This window comes from Nyctereutes procyonoides, unplaced genomic scaffold (genome assembly GCF_905146905.1).
Source record: "Nyctereutes procyonoides isolate TBG_1078 unplaced genomic scaffold, NYPRO_anot_genome, whole genome shotgun sequence".
Lineage (NCBI taxonomy): Eukaryota > Metazoa > Chordata > Mammalia > Carnivora > Canidae > Nyctereutes > Nyctereutes procyonoides.
In genome coordinates, this window is record NW_026575126.1 from 15,390,896 (window position 1) to 15,405,125 (window position 14,230).

At 35.2% G+C, this 14,230-nt stretch overlaps 1 protein-coding gene across 1 annotated transcript in view; it reads right to left on the reverse strand.

The window, feature by feature from the left end:
- COL24A1 (collagen type XXIV alpha 1 chain) overlaps positions 1-14,230 on the reverse strand; it is a 384,669-nt gene that overhangs the window by 6,180 nt on the left and 364,259 nt on the right. Inside the window, exons 57-59 of the mRNA XM_055339781.1 lie at positions 6,284-6,349; positions 5,481-5,649; positions 1,042-1,151 (exon numbers count right to left, since the gene is read on the reverse strand). Coding sequence (XP_055195756.1) covers positions 1,042-1,151; positions 5,481-5,649; positions 6,284-6,349 — 345 coding nt within the window. The remainder of the gene's footprint in view (positions 1-1,041; positions 1,152-5,480; positions 5,650-6,283; positions 6,350-14,230) is intronic.

Consider the following 14,230-nt stretch of genomic DNA (forward strand, 5'->3'; position numbering starts at 1 on the left):
TCTACTGAGATGAACTGGTGAGACACCCTTAATGAAGAGGGATAATTTAGGAAAGGGCATTGTAAAAAAAAGCAGCTAGAGAGACTAATAAACTGCAAATTTGAGTTGCTGCCTCTTTACGAAGGACCAAACACACCATGGACAGCTGCATCAATTCTTTGTCAATGAGAAAGAAGTTCTTTGTAATAATACCAAACTGGTTTAACCAGAAAAAGAAAGAAGTGCAGTTTTTATTTCTTCAATATATATTATAGATAGAACTAAGATACAGGTTTTATGAATGCTTGTCAGGGTCAATACCAGGGTCATACCAAACTAATTTTCATTCATTTTATTATACTTGAAATGTATGTTTAAGGGAGGTTCTTTGTGCCAAATCATCAAAAAGAGCAAGCTTTGTGGCAAAATTCCTCTTTTAATGATGTCATTTTCAGAAAACCTTTAGGTAACTGATTACTAATTGCAAACATTGCAGCTGTTTGGGGATTTTCTAATGTGTATACATAGAGACATATATTCCACTTTTTTTTTTTTAAAGATTGAGAGAGATCTGCATGAGCAGGGGAGGCACAGAGGAAGAGGGAGAGAGAATTACAAGCTGACTTCCTGCGGAGGCAGAGTCCCATGTGGGCCTTGATCTCACAACCTGGAGCTCATAACTTGAGTCCAAACCAAAAGTCAGATGCTCAACTGACTAAGTCACCAAGGTGCACAACCCACCCCCTACAACATTTTTAAAAGAAATTAAAAAGCCTAATCAGTAGAGAAAGCCATGATAATGCCAATCATAAAACACATAATCAAAATGTCAAGATTCACTAGAATTATTTTTTAAAAACATTATAAATGATCAAGCTTTAAACATATATTTATATTTTTATAGTCTTACCTGTAAAAAAAACTTAGATGATTATATATGGTAGAGAATGATAGCTTGCTTCCATTCATAAAAATCATAATTATGTGAAGTGATAGAATTTTAAAAATCATGTTCACTGATACTGGGCAAGTACCAGCATACAGTCTACCATTAATACATACCTTTGCTACAGAAACAGGAGATAAACATGTCTGACCACCCGCACTGAAATTACAGAAAACCTCAATGGCATCCGAAGGGCATCCAAGATTTGGATCAATCCAGTATTTTCCTATTAATTCATTGTAAAACATAAAAATATTTAAATTCTATAGTGAAACATATTGGAACCATCATTATAAATGATCAAGCTTTAATATATTTTTATAGTCTTACCTGTAAAAAAAACTTAGATGATTATAAAGATACTTACATTTAGTCAGTGAATGAAAGCGGTAAGCACCATGCAAAATTGATACCAAAAATACTGTATTTTTCACATACTTGTCAATTTAAGGGCATTTTATAATTTCAACAACAAAAAAATGATACAATGGTTGAATTTAGAGCTTCTTTCCACAGATGAGCTCATCAGCTTAAAGCAAACTGTCTAAAATTAACATAGTTAATTTAGTTCACAAAGTTGCAATTGCTGTGGTGTACCTGCACACATCTGTTCTATGTCATTACAGTTTAAAAATGAATATATATGTATATTAAACAGAAAAAAGTTCAACCTCTCTGAGGTAAAATATTACCTTTATGATAATTAGAATAAAAATAATAAGACAGCCTTTGCTTTCAGAAAGAAAATGTACAATTAAATGGTTACCATTTTTGCTCTTTCTTCATCAGATTTGTGAGAAAAAATGAAGTCCCTACAGCCAGTGTAAGCTTGTCAACTATTGCTTTCACTGAATGTCCAGGAGAATCAAATGGAGTCTTAAATTCAGCCTACAGGAAATACTCAGGCTGAAAAGGTATTAATCTAATATCTAAATTCCAGAATAACAGGCTCAGAATAGTGAAGTAGTACCTAATTCTAAAAGAAAGAATTTTTGAATGAGATAGACCTGCTTTTTTTTGCATTAAAAAGGCAAGATAACCATACAGTATTTCTCAAATGTAATTTCTACAGTAGGTAGAAATACTTGTTCCATCTTTACCCTATTGCAAAGATTCCTCTACCTCATCCTGGGCTTCCATTATTTTAGCCTTCTAAAATATCCTCAACTCTTCTTTCCTCAACTATTCCACTAATCCTTCAAAATGAATACTTGCTGAACTGGTGGCTCCAGGAGTAGGGACTGTCTTCTATTGCAGTGTTTTCACATTTTAGTGGCATTAGAACCATCTGTTAAAACACCGATAGCTGGATCCCATCCCCAGAGTTTCTGATTCATTAAGTCAGGGCCTGAAAATCTGCATTTCAGCAGAATCTAATTCTGGTCTAGAGACATTTGAAGAACTGCTGATCTATTGCGATATGAAAGAAAGGGGTGAAAGAAATCCTATCCTTTTTTTTTCCTTCCCTCAGAATTTTGGGCATTTTGTAGTGTTTATAGAAATTAGTGCTGGATTTTTTTTTTTTTTTAACCAGGATCTAATGTAGGCTTCCAGTTCTTATCTAATGGGGTAAACACATTATATCTTCACTACCATCTCTTCTCTTCCAAGAAACAGTTTCCTTTTACTATGTGAGCTAATACATTTCTTATAAAATGTTTTCCATCAAGCAAACTGTCATTGTTATATAGGGTAGAATGCTTTGAAGTCAGGCATTATGTTGTAAAACAGTGAACTGGCAGGTACTTTGTGATTTTTTTCAGGCTATGTTGAGCTATTAATAAGGTGCTATACCATAATATATCTTTGGTAGGCCTAAATGTTCAACCCCAAACTGGCTCTCCCATGAGGACACCACTTCCCTTGCAGCCCCTTCACAGCCCCTATTAGCACTGTGCCTGGGGTAGGGAAGGTGTCTTTCTCGCTCTTCATTGCCACCTCCATTCTTATTGTTTCCCTAAAACAACTCCATGGTAAAATTACTGTCATTACATTGTATCATCCATTATCCCTTCCTGTTGCAATCATGCTTTTTCTTTGAAGATTTTAGCATTGGATGGCTATCGCTTTCAGAAAATCTATGACCTAATTCTTGGTGATTTTAAATTCACATGGAGAGCACTTCCAATACTCTGGCCTCTCAGTTCCTTGAACTCTTCTGCCTATATTCTCATACCCTTCCCTGCTCCCCCTACTACCCCAGTCATTTCCCAGGCCATATCCTACCTAGCCTTTGCTGTTACCTACAACTAGAATTTTTTTTTAAGATTTTATTTATTTAATCATCACACACACACACACACACACACACACAGAGGCAGAGACACAGGCAGAGGGAAAAGTGGGACTTGATCCCAGGTCTCCAGGATAACACCCTGGGCCAAAGGCAGCACTAAACCACCGGGCCACCGGGGGCTGCACTACAACTCGAATTGTGCTATAATTTCCCCTCTTCTTTTTTTAGACTCATTCACTCTGGCGTCCTGACTCCAATAATCCCTCCATTCCCCAGGACCTGATATCCATTGATACTACTGTTTTTCCCCTATCTCATAATCATGTGTTCATTTCCCTTCCTACCCATGTAAAACCCATAGTCCTTTACTATAATTACTCCCTTGAAGACTTCCTCAACATCCCTGCCCCTGCCTCACTTCAATGTGCCTAATCTGTGCCTGAACTTGCACAGCTAAACGTGTCTGAAGAAAAAGACAACCATGCTGACTAGACTCACTTTATATTCAAATGTTTGTAAGGCTGCCAGACAACATTGTGTTTCCCTAGTGAGTTCCCTCTGTCGTTCTCCTAGTTAGCTATTTGAAACCATTTCTTCTTCCCTCAACCTTATTATATGTATCCCTTCACACTTTATTCTTTTTTTTAAAGATCTTATTTATTTATTTGATACAGAGAGAGAAAAGCAGACTCCCCATTTAGCAAAAAGCCTGATGTGGGGCTCGATCCCAGGAGCCTGAGATCATGATCTGAGCAGAAGGCAGATGCTTAACAGACTGAGCTACCCAGGTGACCCTCCTTCATCTTTATTCTTGACTGATAACTTTTCAATTTCACTGAGACAACTGAAGCAATCTGAAATGAACTTATATAACCTCCTACTACTACATCTATTTACCTATCTGCACCTGCACACATATTTTCTGCCTTCCTTCTTATTATAGTGGATAAACTGTGTTTCCTTATATAACCCATATAAGGCTTACCTTATCTGTTATACCTTCAGTTTTGAGTTCTTCCCCTCTTATTTTTTCTTTTGAGTCTAATTCTGTTTGCCATTTTTGCCAATTCTCATTCTTAGTGCTTTGTTTACCAGTATGCCTCATTATCACTGATTGTGTGCTGGGCACTATATTTGAGACATGATTTGTGGAAATAATTTGAGCCCTAAGATGATGCCATATTTTATAGAGGACTTTTGTTTCTGTTAGATATGGGGTGGGTTACAAGCAGTCTGGAACAATCTTAGTCCAAGTTCAAAACGTAAGATTCTGAGGGGTCTTCATGATGTGAAGCTAGGCTACAATCTGTATGAATGTCTCTTTTCTTCCAGTGTATGTTTACTCTTAGAGTGGAGCCCTTTGAAAGCATTCTAAATCCCCACGTTTGGTGGGTCACAGATTCCAACTTTTGATCCCAGGTCCCATGAAGCCACCAAAACCAGGATGTAGTTTGTGAACACACCCAGGATAAAAGCAGTTCTAAGTGTGTTCATCTATCTGCCATCTTCTTTGAAATATTGACTTGAAATGTCCTCAGTATTTTGTTAGCTATTTGATGCTTTTAACACTGTGTAGGGAATAGAGTTTTCAGCAAAAAAATGATAACTACTAGTATTGATTGTACAGCTGACCCCAGACTCAATAGAAATGAAAATGAAATGTGTATGGTAGCAGACAGGGTTCCCCTATTTTTCATTAGATAATTATAAATCTTCTACTTGCTTTAAAACTTTTCCTTGATGCTTCTACTCTAAATTGATTTTTGCACCTCTGGCTAGTGGATTTTGGGCTATCAGTGTAGGGATGAAAAAAATTCCAAGAATACCAAATCATTTGCCTACTCATTGACTCTGCAATGATGCACTTAATTTCCATGTTGTTTAAAAACCATAATTTAAGGACAAGTGGTGGTAGGCACTCTACCATATTTTTTTCATGTTGCCACCTTTGGTGGACCTGATAGATTAGTTAACTCCTGTTAACCCAAAGATCAGTCCTTCCTATTCTCATTTTTAACATGCATGTGATAAGTTCCAAGCACAAAGTGTAAGCAAGTGATATTGTTAGGGTGAAGTAGGAAAAGCTGGGAATCAGTAAGGCTGTATAGAGGACATTTGTCATGTGCACCCCCAGAAAAGGATACTCTGACTTCAGAATCATGTCTCCCTCTAAGAGTATTTGGTTTTTGATAACATTCAAATGCCTTCTACACTGGTTCTATCAAAATGATTAAGATTTGAAGTGAATACATTCTAAATCTCAAACACACTGAAATGATGAAATTAGACATCAGAGTTTGAGAAAAACCAAGAACTTACCATCTGATACTTTGTGTTCACAGTTAAGCAAATCTTTGCAGATTCGTGCTGGGTTATCTCGTGTGCCAAGAGGATTCTTGATGCTGCGCAGTAAATTGCTAAGGTAGTTCAGGGTCTTGAATATCTCTGCACTGTAGTCAATTAAAGTCACTTCGGTATTCTGGTAGCTCTGTCAAGTCATCACAGGAATTGTATTAGCAGAAAAGCATGGAGTCGCCATCACAGTAGGCAACCATCATGATCAACATGGACCAAGACAGAAGAAAAATGTATTCTTGTTATGTGCAATGAGTTGGAGCAGGGTGTAAAGAACAGTTTATATTTAAATATAGGCCTATGTGCTTTATTAATCTTGATTCTAAGTAAGAGATTAAATTCACCCTAAAGGCCTGGTTTTCAAGCCAACATAAAACTTAACAATTATTGTGCCAATTGTAGTATAACATTTTAAAGAAATTATATATTGAATAGAGTTTAAATAAGAAAAATAATTAACAATGATAGATCCCATTTTAAGAAACGGCTAATTTCATTTAACTATTTTCTTCTACAGTATCTAATTCCTTCTTAAAAAATTCCTTAAATGTCTTACATTTCAGTTTTAAGTGTTTTTGCTTAAAAACATCCCATGCATATATTTCTGTTTATTAAAAATGCTTACTTTGTCCTTAAAAATAGTTTCATTATGTTCAATATGTTTTAAATCCAATCTTTGAGATAAAGGCACATTTTGGACTCTGAAAAAATGTTCTGTTTAATTTGTATATTGAGAGTGCCAATGTAAATAAAGCCAGATATATTACCTCCATCTGTAGGGCAGTATGTGATTCAATCAGGGCTTGAATAGCAGCATTGATATCCATTTGTTTCTGTGTAAAACAAAACTATTTGAGATTAGCAGTAACATCAACACTGAGTGCTCGAAAGTGGAGGCTGTAAATTCTGAAAGCTGTGTTATTAAAGTATCCTAGACTTGTTATCAGAAAGGGGTTTGTAACTTTTATGGTTAGACAGATCTTACCAATTTTGCCTGGATATCAGAAAGGACAATATGCTGCCTTCATCCAAATCTCAAAAGTCTCCTAATTAGAACAGGACCAAAGTCTAGAGTCTTCAAATGAAAAACTATTTGTCACTGCTACATAAAAACACACACAAAAGTTACTCAGATGGAAGAAGAATGAAATATGACCCCCTCAGTTAATAAATTGTAAAGTGAAGAATAAATAACTGTAGTAATTTATAACAGTTACATTCTTGGAAGGAAAATATAATAAAATACTACTGTCCTGAGGTAGTCACCACATTCGTTTAATCTGATACTTTTGCGGTCTTAAAAACAATTTCTGAAGTTGGAAAATGCACTATTAGTCCCAAAAGAAATAATACAGCATGAATCCAATCTCCTCCTGTATTTAATAAAAGATATTTTTAGAGAAAGGCTCAGGATAACCATTAGTAAAAGTCTTTTTGTATTTTATTTTTTAAAAAGCTTGGAAACTAAGAAGCATGAGTTGGGAGAAAGTTCTGTGAAATGGCATCTGTATAAACAAATCAAGCAATCTAACTTCTTTAAGAATGATTGTGCTGCTAAGATATCTTTTTACTTGGAGGGCCATACAATGAAAACTGTTTTCAACAGATCTCTCATAACTCATGGCTAGTAATTTGAAAAACTATTTAAAATGATGGGACAATCAATAAAATGCACTCTTCCTTGCCTCAACATGTGTTTTTCATATTGGAAAATAATTGAATCATTCTGTACATACATACTGCCAAACACTGTGATACATACTGAGGACAAAACAGTAAGCTAAAAAGAAAACCACCCTTGTGAAACTGAAGTTTAAGGGAGAGAAAGGTACCAATCAAATCTTACATCTACATAATTGCAAGTTGTGATATGTACTATGAGAGAAAAAATGTGCTTTGACCCATGAAAGAGATTGGAAGGTTTTAGTGAAATCTGGAGGATAAGAGCTTTGGAAGAATAGATCAAGGAAGGTTTCCCTGAGATAGTGACATCTGATCTGAGATCTGAAGAATAAGAATTGTGAGGAGAGGGGCTAGGAGAGCTTTCCAGGCAGAGTAATAGCCTTGCACATGAGCTATCACATAGAGAAATGTGGCCTAGTCACAAAGCAGAAAGGGTGAGTGTAAAAGTTTCTATGCAGATTAAATAATTCTGACCATCATGCCTGTGTGGATGAACAGATTTTGGGCATGAGTCACATAAAAATATTGGCACTAAACATAGGCAAGTGAATTAAGTACTAAATAGTAGCTACTTTTATATTTTCCAGTTGGTTTGTGATTATGGCTTTGAGCTTAGAAAACCTAGCATAAGCAGTTCTCAAACTCTTCAGTTCAGGACCTTTTTGCACTTTTAAATATTATTAAGGGCCTTAACTTATTTATGTGAGTTATGTCTTTTGGTATTTACCACAGTAGAAATTAAAACACAAATTTTAAAACTATTTGTGTTAATTGCTTTAAAATAACCCATCTATGTTAATACAAATATTTTAATGAAAAAGGATTGTGTTTTCCAAAACAAAAAAATGGGTGAAAAGAATGGCACTGTTTTACGTGTTTGTACGTATCTTTAATGTCTGGATTGATAGAAGATAGCTCGACTGTCATATTTCCTTCAGTATTCAATTTGTTTTGTTATTTTAGTGGAAATACATGAAGAAAATCTGACCTTATAGATCTATACAGATATTTTATTTTATTTATTTAAGACTTAGTGTTTTTTTTTTTTTTAATTTGAGATGAGAGCATGACCCTCAATTAGGGGAAAGGGCTGAGGAGGAGAGAGAGGGATAAGCAGACACCACCCTGAGCATGGAGCCTCAGATGGGCAGACTTCACCACTCCGAGAGGAAATAGGATTATTTTAGCAGCCTTTTCAGATAAGTATGGATATTCTTCTTTGATATTATACCAAAACTTGACAAATGATAGGTTTTTTTAAAAGATTTTATTTATTTATTCATGAGAGACATATAGAGGGAGGCAGAGACACAGGCAGAGTGAAAATCAGGCTCCATTCAGGGAGCCTGATGCGGGACTCGATCCCAAGACCCCAGGATCACGACCTGAGCTGAAGGCAGATGTTCAACCACTGAGCCACCCAGGTTCCCAACAAATGATAGTTTCTTAATGGTTAGTTGAAATGGGAAATCTGAAATCGTCTATGAACTCTTTTGTGCTTTTTATTTTAAAATCTATTGGTCTATCTTAAACTGTGAAGGAATCTTTTATGTATCCATGATTTGTTAAATTATGCATTGCTTATTTAGAAAACACTGGTTCATGGAATTATGTAGATCTTCCAAATACTGACACATTTCATTATTATCACATATTTATATTTGTTAACATCATCACCAATCTCATCTGAAGAGTATAAGTACTGGGAAGCTATTAAACACACAGTGGTAAACAAAAGTTTTCCCCAATTTATCTTAAAAAGTTTTCCTCAATTTTTATTTTTGCTTGGAAGCTTGAGACTTATCATTGGCATCAACTTCTGTCAGTAGTTTTCTTGAAATGACAGGCTCACTTCAATCATGTTTAAGGAAATATCTGCCAACTACTCACATTTGTATAACACTGTTAGTCTGTCAAGTAAATATGGTGTTCTATGAAAAGAGCAACTAGTTCCGTTTGTAACTGAAGCAAATGCTATACTTCAGTGTGCAGCAGAAGTGTTCTATATGTTCTTCTATTTCAGCACACAGATTATTAAAGTGCTGTATACTCAAGATTGGAGATTTAGGAGACAGCGGAAACAGTGGAGTAATAACCTCCCAGAATTTTCTCTCCTATAAATGCAATGAGAAAACTGGAAAAAATGTCAGAGTGAAGTTTTTCAGGATTATGTAAATTAACAAAATGCTTGCAGCAATCTGGGGAGAATCAGGAAAAATAGCTGGATCTCAGTAAGGGCAGTGAGCTTCATAGAACTTTAATTTGCCCTATTCCCATGTTTGTCTTTCTTTCTTTCTATGTCTTTCTTTCTTCCCATGTCTGTCTGTCTGTCTCTTTTTTTTATCTCTCTCTCTTTCTTTCTTTTGTCCCCCATGTCTTCTTTTTCAGTTCTGCAGTAGCTAAAAAACAACAGCCTATAATTACAGTAAAAACAAGAAGCCTAAAAGCCACAGGCGGGAGCAGTATGGGGTTGGAGTTGCTTCAAAGAGTCATTTCCAGTAAATTATCATTATCTGACTTGTCTGGTGGTTCCCTGGAGGACACTACTTGCAAAGTTGTCTTTCTTTTACTTGACTCACAGCTCATCCAGTGCAAAACACCTGTACCCTGGGAGCATTTTTCAAAAACATTTAGAGGGAATTGTTTAACTTTGTGGCTGTCTGGAGCAGTAAAAAACAGTTGGAACAAACAATAAGCTAACAAAAAGCATACAAGAAAAAGGTAGGGAATGAGATATCCACAATGACTTATTTTGACATATTTCTGGAAATCTAGAAGTCCATGTACATAGGTAGAGTTGTGCACATGCTTAGAAAATATCCAAGAAGGCCCTAAGTTTTCTCCTCTAGCTTTTAGTCTCTGCAAAGTCAGGAAATTAAAGGTAAGTTATAGTTTTCAGTTGTTGCCTGGTTGAGCAATGAGGGGTGTTCCAATATACACAGAGACATTTGGTAAAAACCAGGAGACTTGGGGATCCCTGGGTGGCTCAGCGATTTAGTGCCTGCCTTTGGCTCAGAGCATGATCCTGGAGTCCAGGGATTGAATCCCGCGTCGGGCTCCCAGTATAGAGCCTGTTTCTCCCTCTCTGTGTCTCTGCCCCCTCTCTCTATGTCTATCATGAATAAATAAATAAAATCTTAAAAAAACAAAGAAACTGGGAGACTTACTGGTTCTGCCATTTAAGGAAATCTCTCTCCAATTGTTAGCTGGCTACTAAGCTGTGTAGAAACTTCAGTGGACACATGTCAAAGAATACAGATTTTATAATATTCAGAAAAGTCACTAAACAACAAATAGCAACAAAAATAAACTCAAGGGTCAAGGGAGAAAATTTATTTCTAGAAATGCCACATTATATTATTTACAATGCACAGTTTTCAACAAAAAATTACACGACATGCAAAGAAATATTAAGGTATGGCCCATAAGCAAGCAAAAATGCAATCAATCAATAGAAACTGCTCCTGAGGGAGCCCAGATGTTGTACTTATTAGACAAAGATATTTATTAGCTATTTTAGATATGTTCAGAAAACTAAAGGAAATCATGTCTATAGAACTAAAGGAAAAAGATACATTACAAATAAAGAATATCAATTACAAAAAAATGATATTATGGAAAAGAACCAAATAGAAATTCTGCAGATGGAAGGGACAAAAAATGAAATAAAAATTTACTAGAGAGGCTCAACAGTAGATTTCAGTAGACAGAAGAATCAATGAACTTGAAGACAGGTTTATTCAGATTTTCCAATCAGAAGAGTAAACAGATAAAAGAATGAATAAAATGAACAGAGGCTCTGAAACCTATGGAACATAAAGAATAATGCTAACATATGCATAATGGGAGTCTTAGAAGGGGAGAAGAGAGAAAGAGGGGCAGAAAGAATATTTCAAGAAATAATGGCCATAGGACAGTGATGAAAGAAATTAAATAAGAAGACACAAATAAATGAAAAGATAGTCCATGCTTGGATTAAAATAATTAATATTGTTAAAATGTCCATACTACCAAAACCAATCAACAGAGTCATGCAATCTCCTATCAAAATTCCAATGGCACTTTTCACAGAAATAGAACAAACAATTCTAAAATTTTTATAGAATCACAAAAGACTTTGAATAGCCAAAGCAATCTTGAGGAAGAACAAAGCTGCAAGTATCATGTTCCTAAATTTCAAACTCTATTTAGTATCAAAATAATATGGTATTGGCATTAAAGTTGACATATACAGACCAATGGAACAGAACAGAAAACCCAGAAATAAATCCATGCATATGTTGTGTCACAACAAAGGAGCCAAAAATATATAATGTGGAAGGGTAGTCTCTTCAATAAACAATATTAGGAAAACAGGATAGCCACATGCAATAGGATGAAACTGGACCGTTGCCTTAACCATATACAAACATTAACTGAAAATGGAAAAGACTTGAAAAAAACACAGGTGGTAAGCTCCTTGATATCAGTTTTGGTGAACATTGCTTTTTTGGATTTGACAACAAAAGCAAAGGTATCAAAAGCCAACATAAACACTTGAGACCACATTAAACTAAGAAGCTTCTGCACAGCAAAAGAAACAATCAGCAAAATGAAAAGGCAGCCTACTGAATGGAAGAAAATATTTGCAAATCATATAATCTAATAAGGGGTTAGTATCCAAAATATATAAAGAATTCATACAACTCAATAGCAAATAACCCAAAACAATCCAATTAAAAATTTGGAAGAAGATCTGAATTGATATTTTTTCCAAGGAAGACATAAAAATGGCCAACACATTTATGAAAAGGTGCTCAACATCACTAATCATCAGGAAATGCAACTCAAAACCACTGAGTGATCACTTCACACTTGTTAGAATGGCTATTATCAAAAGACAAGAAATAACACGTGTTGGAGAGAATGTGGAGAAAAGGAAGCTCTTGTACATTGTTACTGAAAATGTAAACTGGTATAGCCACTGTGAAAAACAATATGGAGATTCCTCAAAAAATTAATAGAATTACCATATGATCCAGCTAGTCCAATTCTGTGTATTTATCTGAGGAATACAAAAATGCTATTTTGAAAACATATATGCTTTCCTATGTTCACTAGAGCATTATTTTCAACAGACAAGAAATGGAAAGAACCAAAACTACCTGAAAGTAATGAAATGTTTTATGTCAATTATATCTTAATTTTAAAAAAAAGGAATAGCTGAACATTTGATGAGAAACATTAACTTACAAATCTAAGAAGCTCAGTGAACTCCCCAGAAACATCACAAATTGTTGAAAGCTAAAGACAAAGGGAGAATCTTGAGAGCAGAAAGAGAGAAGACTCATTAGACTCCCAGAGGTCCTCAATGAGATTACAGCTAAATTTTCATTAAAAATCATAAAGGCAGGACGCCTGGGTAGCTCAGTGGTTGGGCGTCTGCCTTCGTGATTCTGGAGTCCTGGGATGGAGTCCCACATTGGGCTCCCTGCATGGAGCCTGCTTCTCCCTCTGCCTACGTCTCTGACTCTCTGTGTCTCTCACCAATAAATAAATAAAATAAAGACATTCCTAGATAAACAAAAACTAAGAGAATTTATCACTAGCAAACCTTCCCTAGAAAGATAATAAAGGGAGTACTTCAAACTGAAATTAAAGGATACTAGGCAGAAACTTGAAACCAAATGAAGAAATAAAGAGCACTGCTAAACTATACGGGTAAATATAAAAGAAAATATAGATTCCAAATAGCCAAAATAATCCTGAAAAAGAACAGAGTTAAAGGCCTCACACTTCAATTTCAAAATTTACTACAAAGCTACAGTAATCAAAACAATGTGGTACTATCATAAAGACAGACATAGACCAATATAGAATAGAGTCCAGAAGTAGACCCTCACACATATGGTCAAATGATTTTTGATCAAGGTATCAAGACCATTCAATTGGGAAAGAAGAGTCTTTAACAAATAGTGCTGGGAAAACTTGATATCCACATACAAAAGAATGAAAGCTAGACCCTTACCTTATATCATATACAAAAATAAACTCAAAATAAATCAAAGACTTAAATATAAGGTCTAAACCTAAAACCTCTTAGGAAACATAGGGGGAAAACTTCATTACATTGGATTTGTCAATGATTTCTTGGATATGACAGTAAAAGCAAGGCAAGACAATATAAACAAATTGGACTATATCAGAATTAAAAACTGGGTGAAAAGAATCAACAGAGTGAAAAGGCAACCCATGGAATGGGAGAAAATGCTTGTATCATATATTGGATAAGGGATTAATATACACAATATATAAAGAACTCCTACAACCTAACAACAATAAACAAGGCACCCAATTAAAAAATGGGCAAAGGACTTGAATAGACATTTTCCCAAAGAAAATATATAATTTAATAAGCACATGAAAAGATATTCAACCTCACTAATCATTAGGGAAATGTAAATCAAAACTACAAGTAGATATCACTTCACACCCATTAGGATGGGTGTTACAAAACAAACAAACCAGAAGATAAAAAGTGTTGGCAAGGATGTGGAGAAATCGGAACCTTGTGCAGTGCTTGTGGGAATGTGAAAGGGTGCAGCTGCTATAAAAAATAGTATAGCAGTACCTCAAAAAATTAGTATACGTGCTGCTGAAGCAAGCATGACAATACCTCAAAAAATTAAATGTAGAGTTACTATATGACCCAGTAATGTCCCTTCTGGGTGTATATTCAAAGTGAATTGAAAGGAAAGACTCAATTTGTACACCTATGTTTATAGCAGTATTATTCACAATAACTAAGAGATGGAAAAAACTCATATGTCCACCTGGATAAACCAGACACGGTGTGGTTTATCACACAATCACACACACACACACACACACACACACACACACACTGGAACATTATTCAGCCTTAAAAAGGAAAGAAATTCCAACACAGGCTGAAATGCAGATGAATCTTGAAGATATTATGCTAAGTAAAGTAAGCCAGTCATAAAAGGACAAATACTGTATGACTGTCATTTACATGACATTCTTGGAGT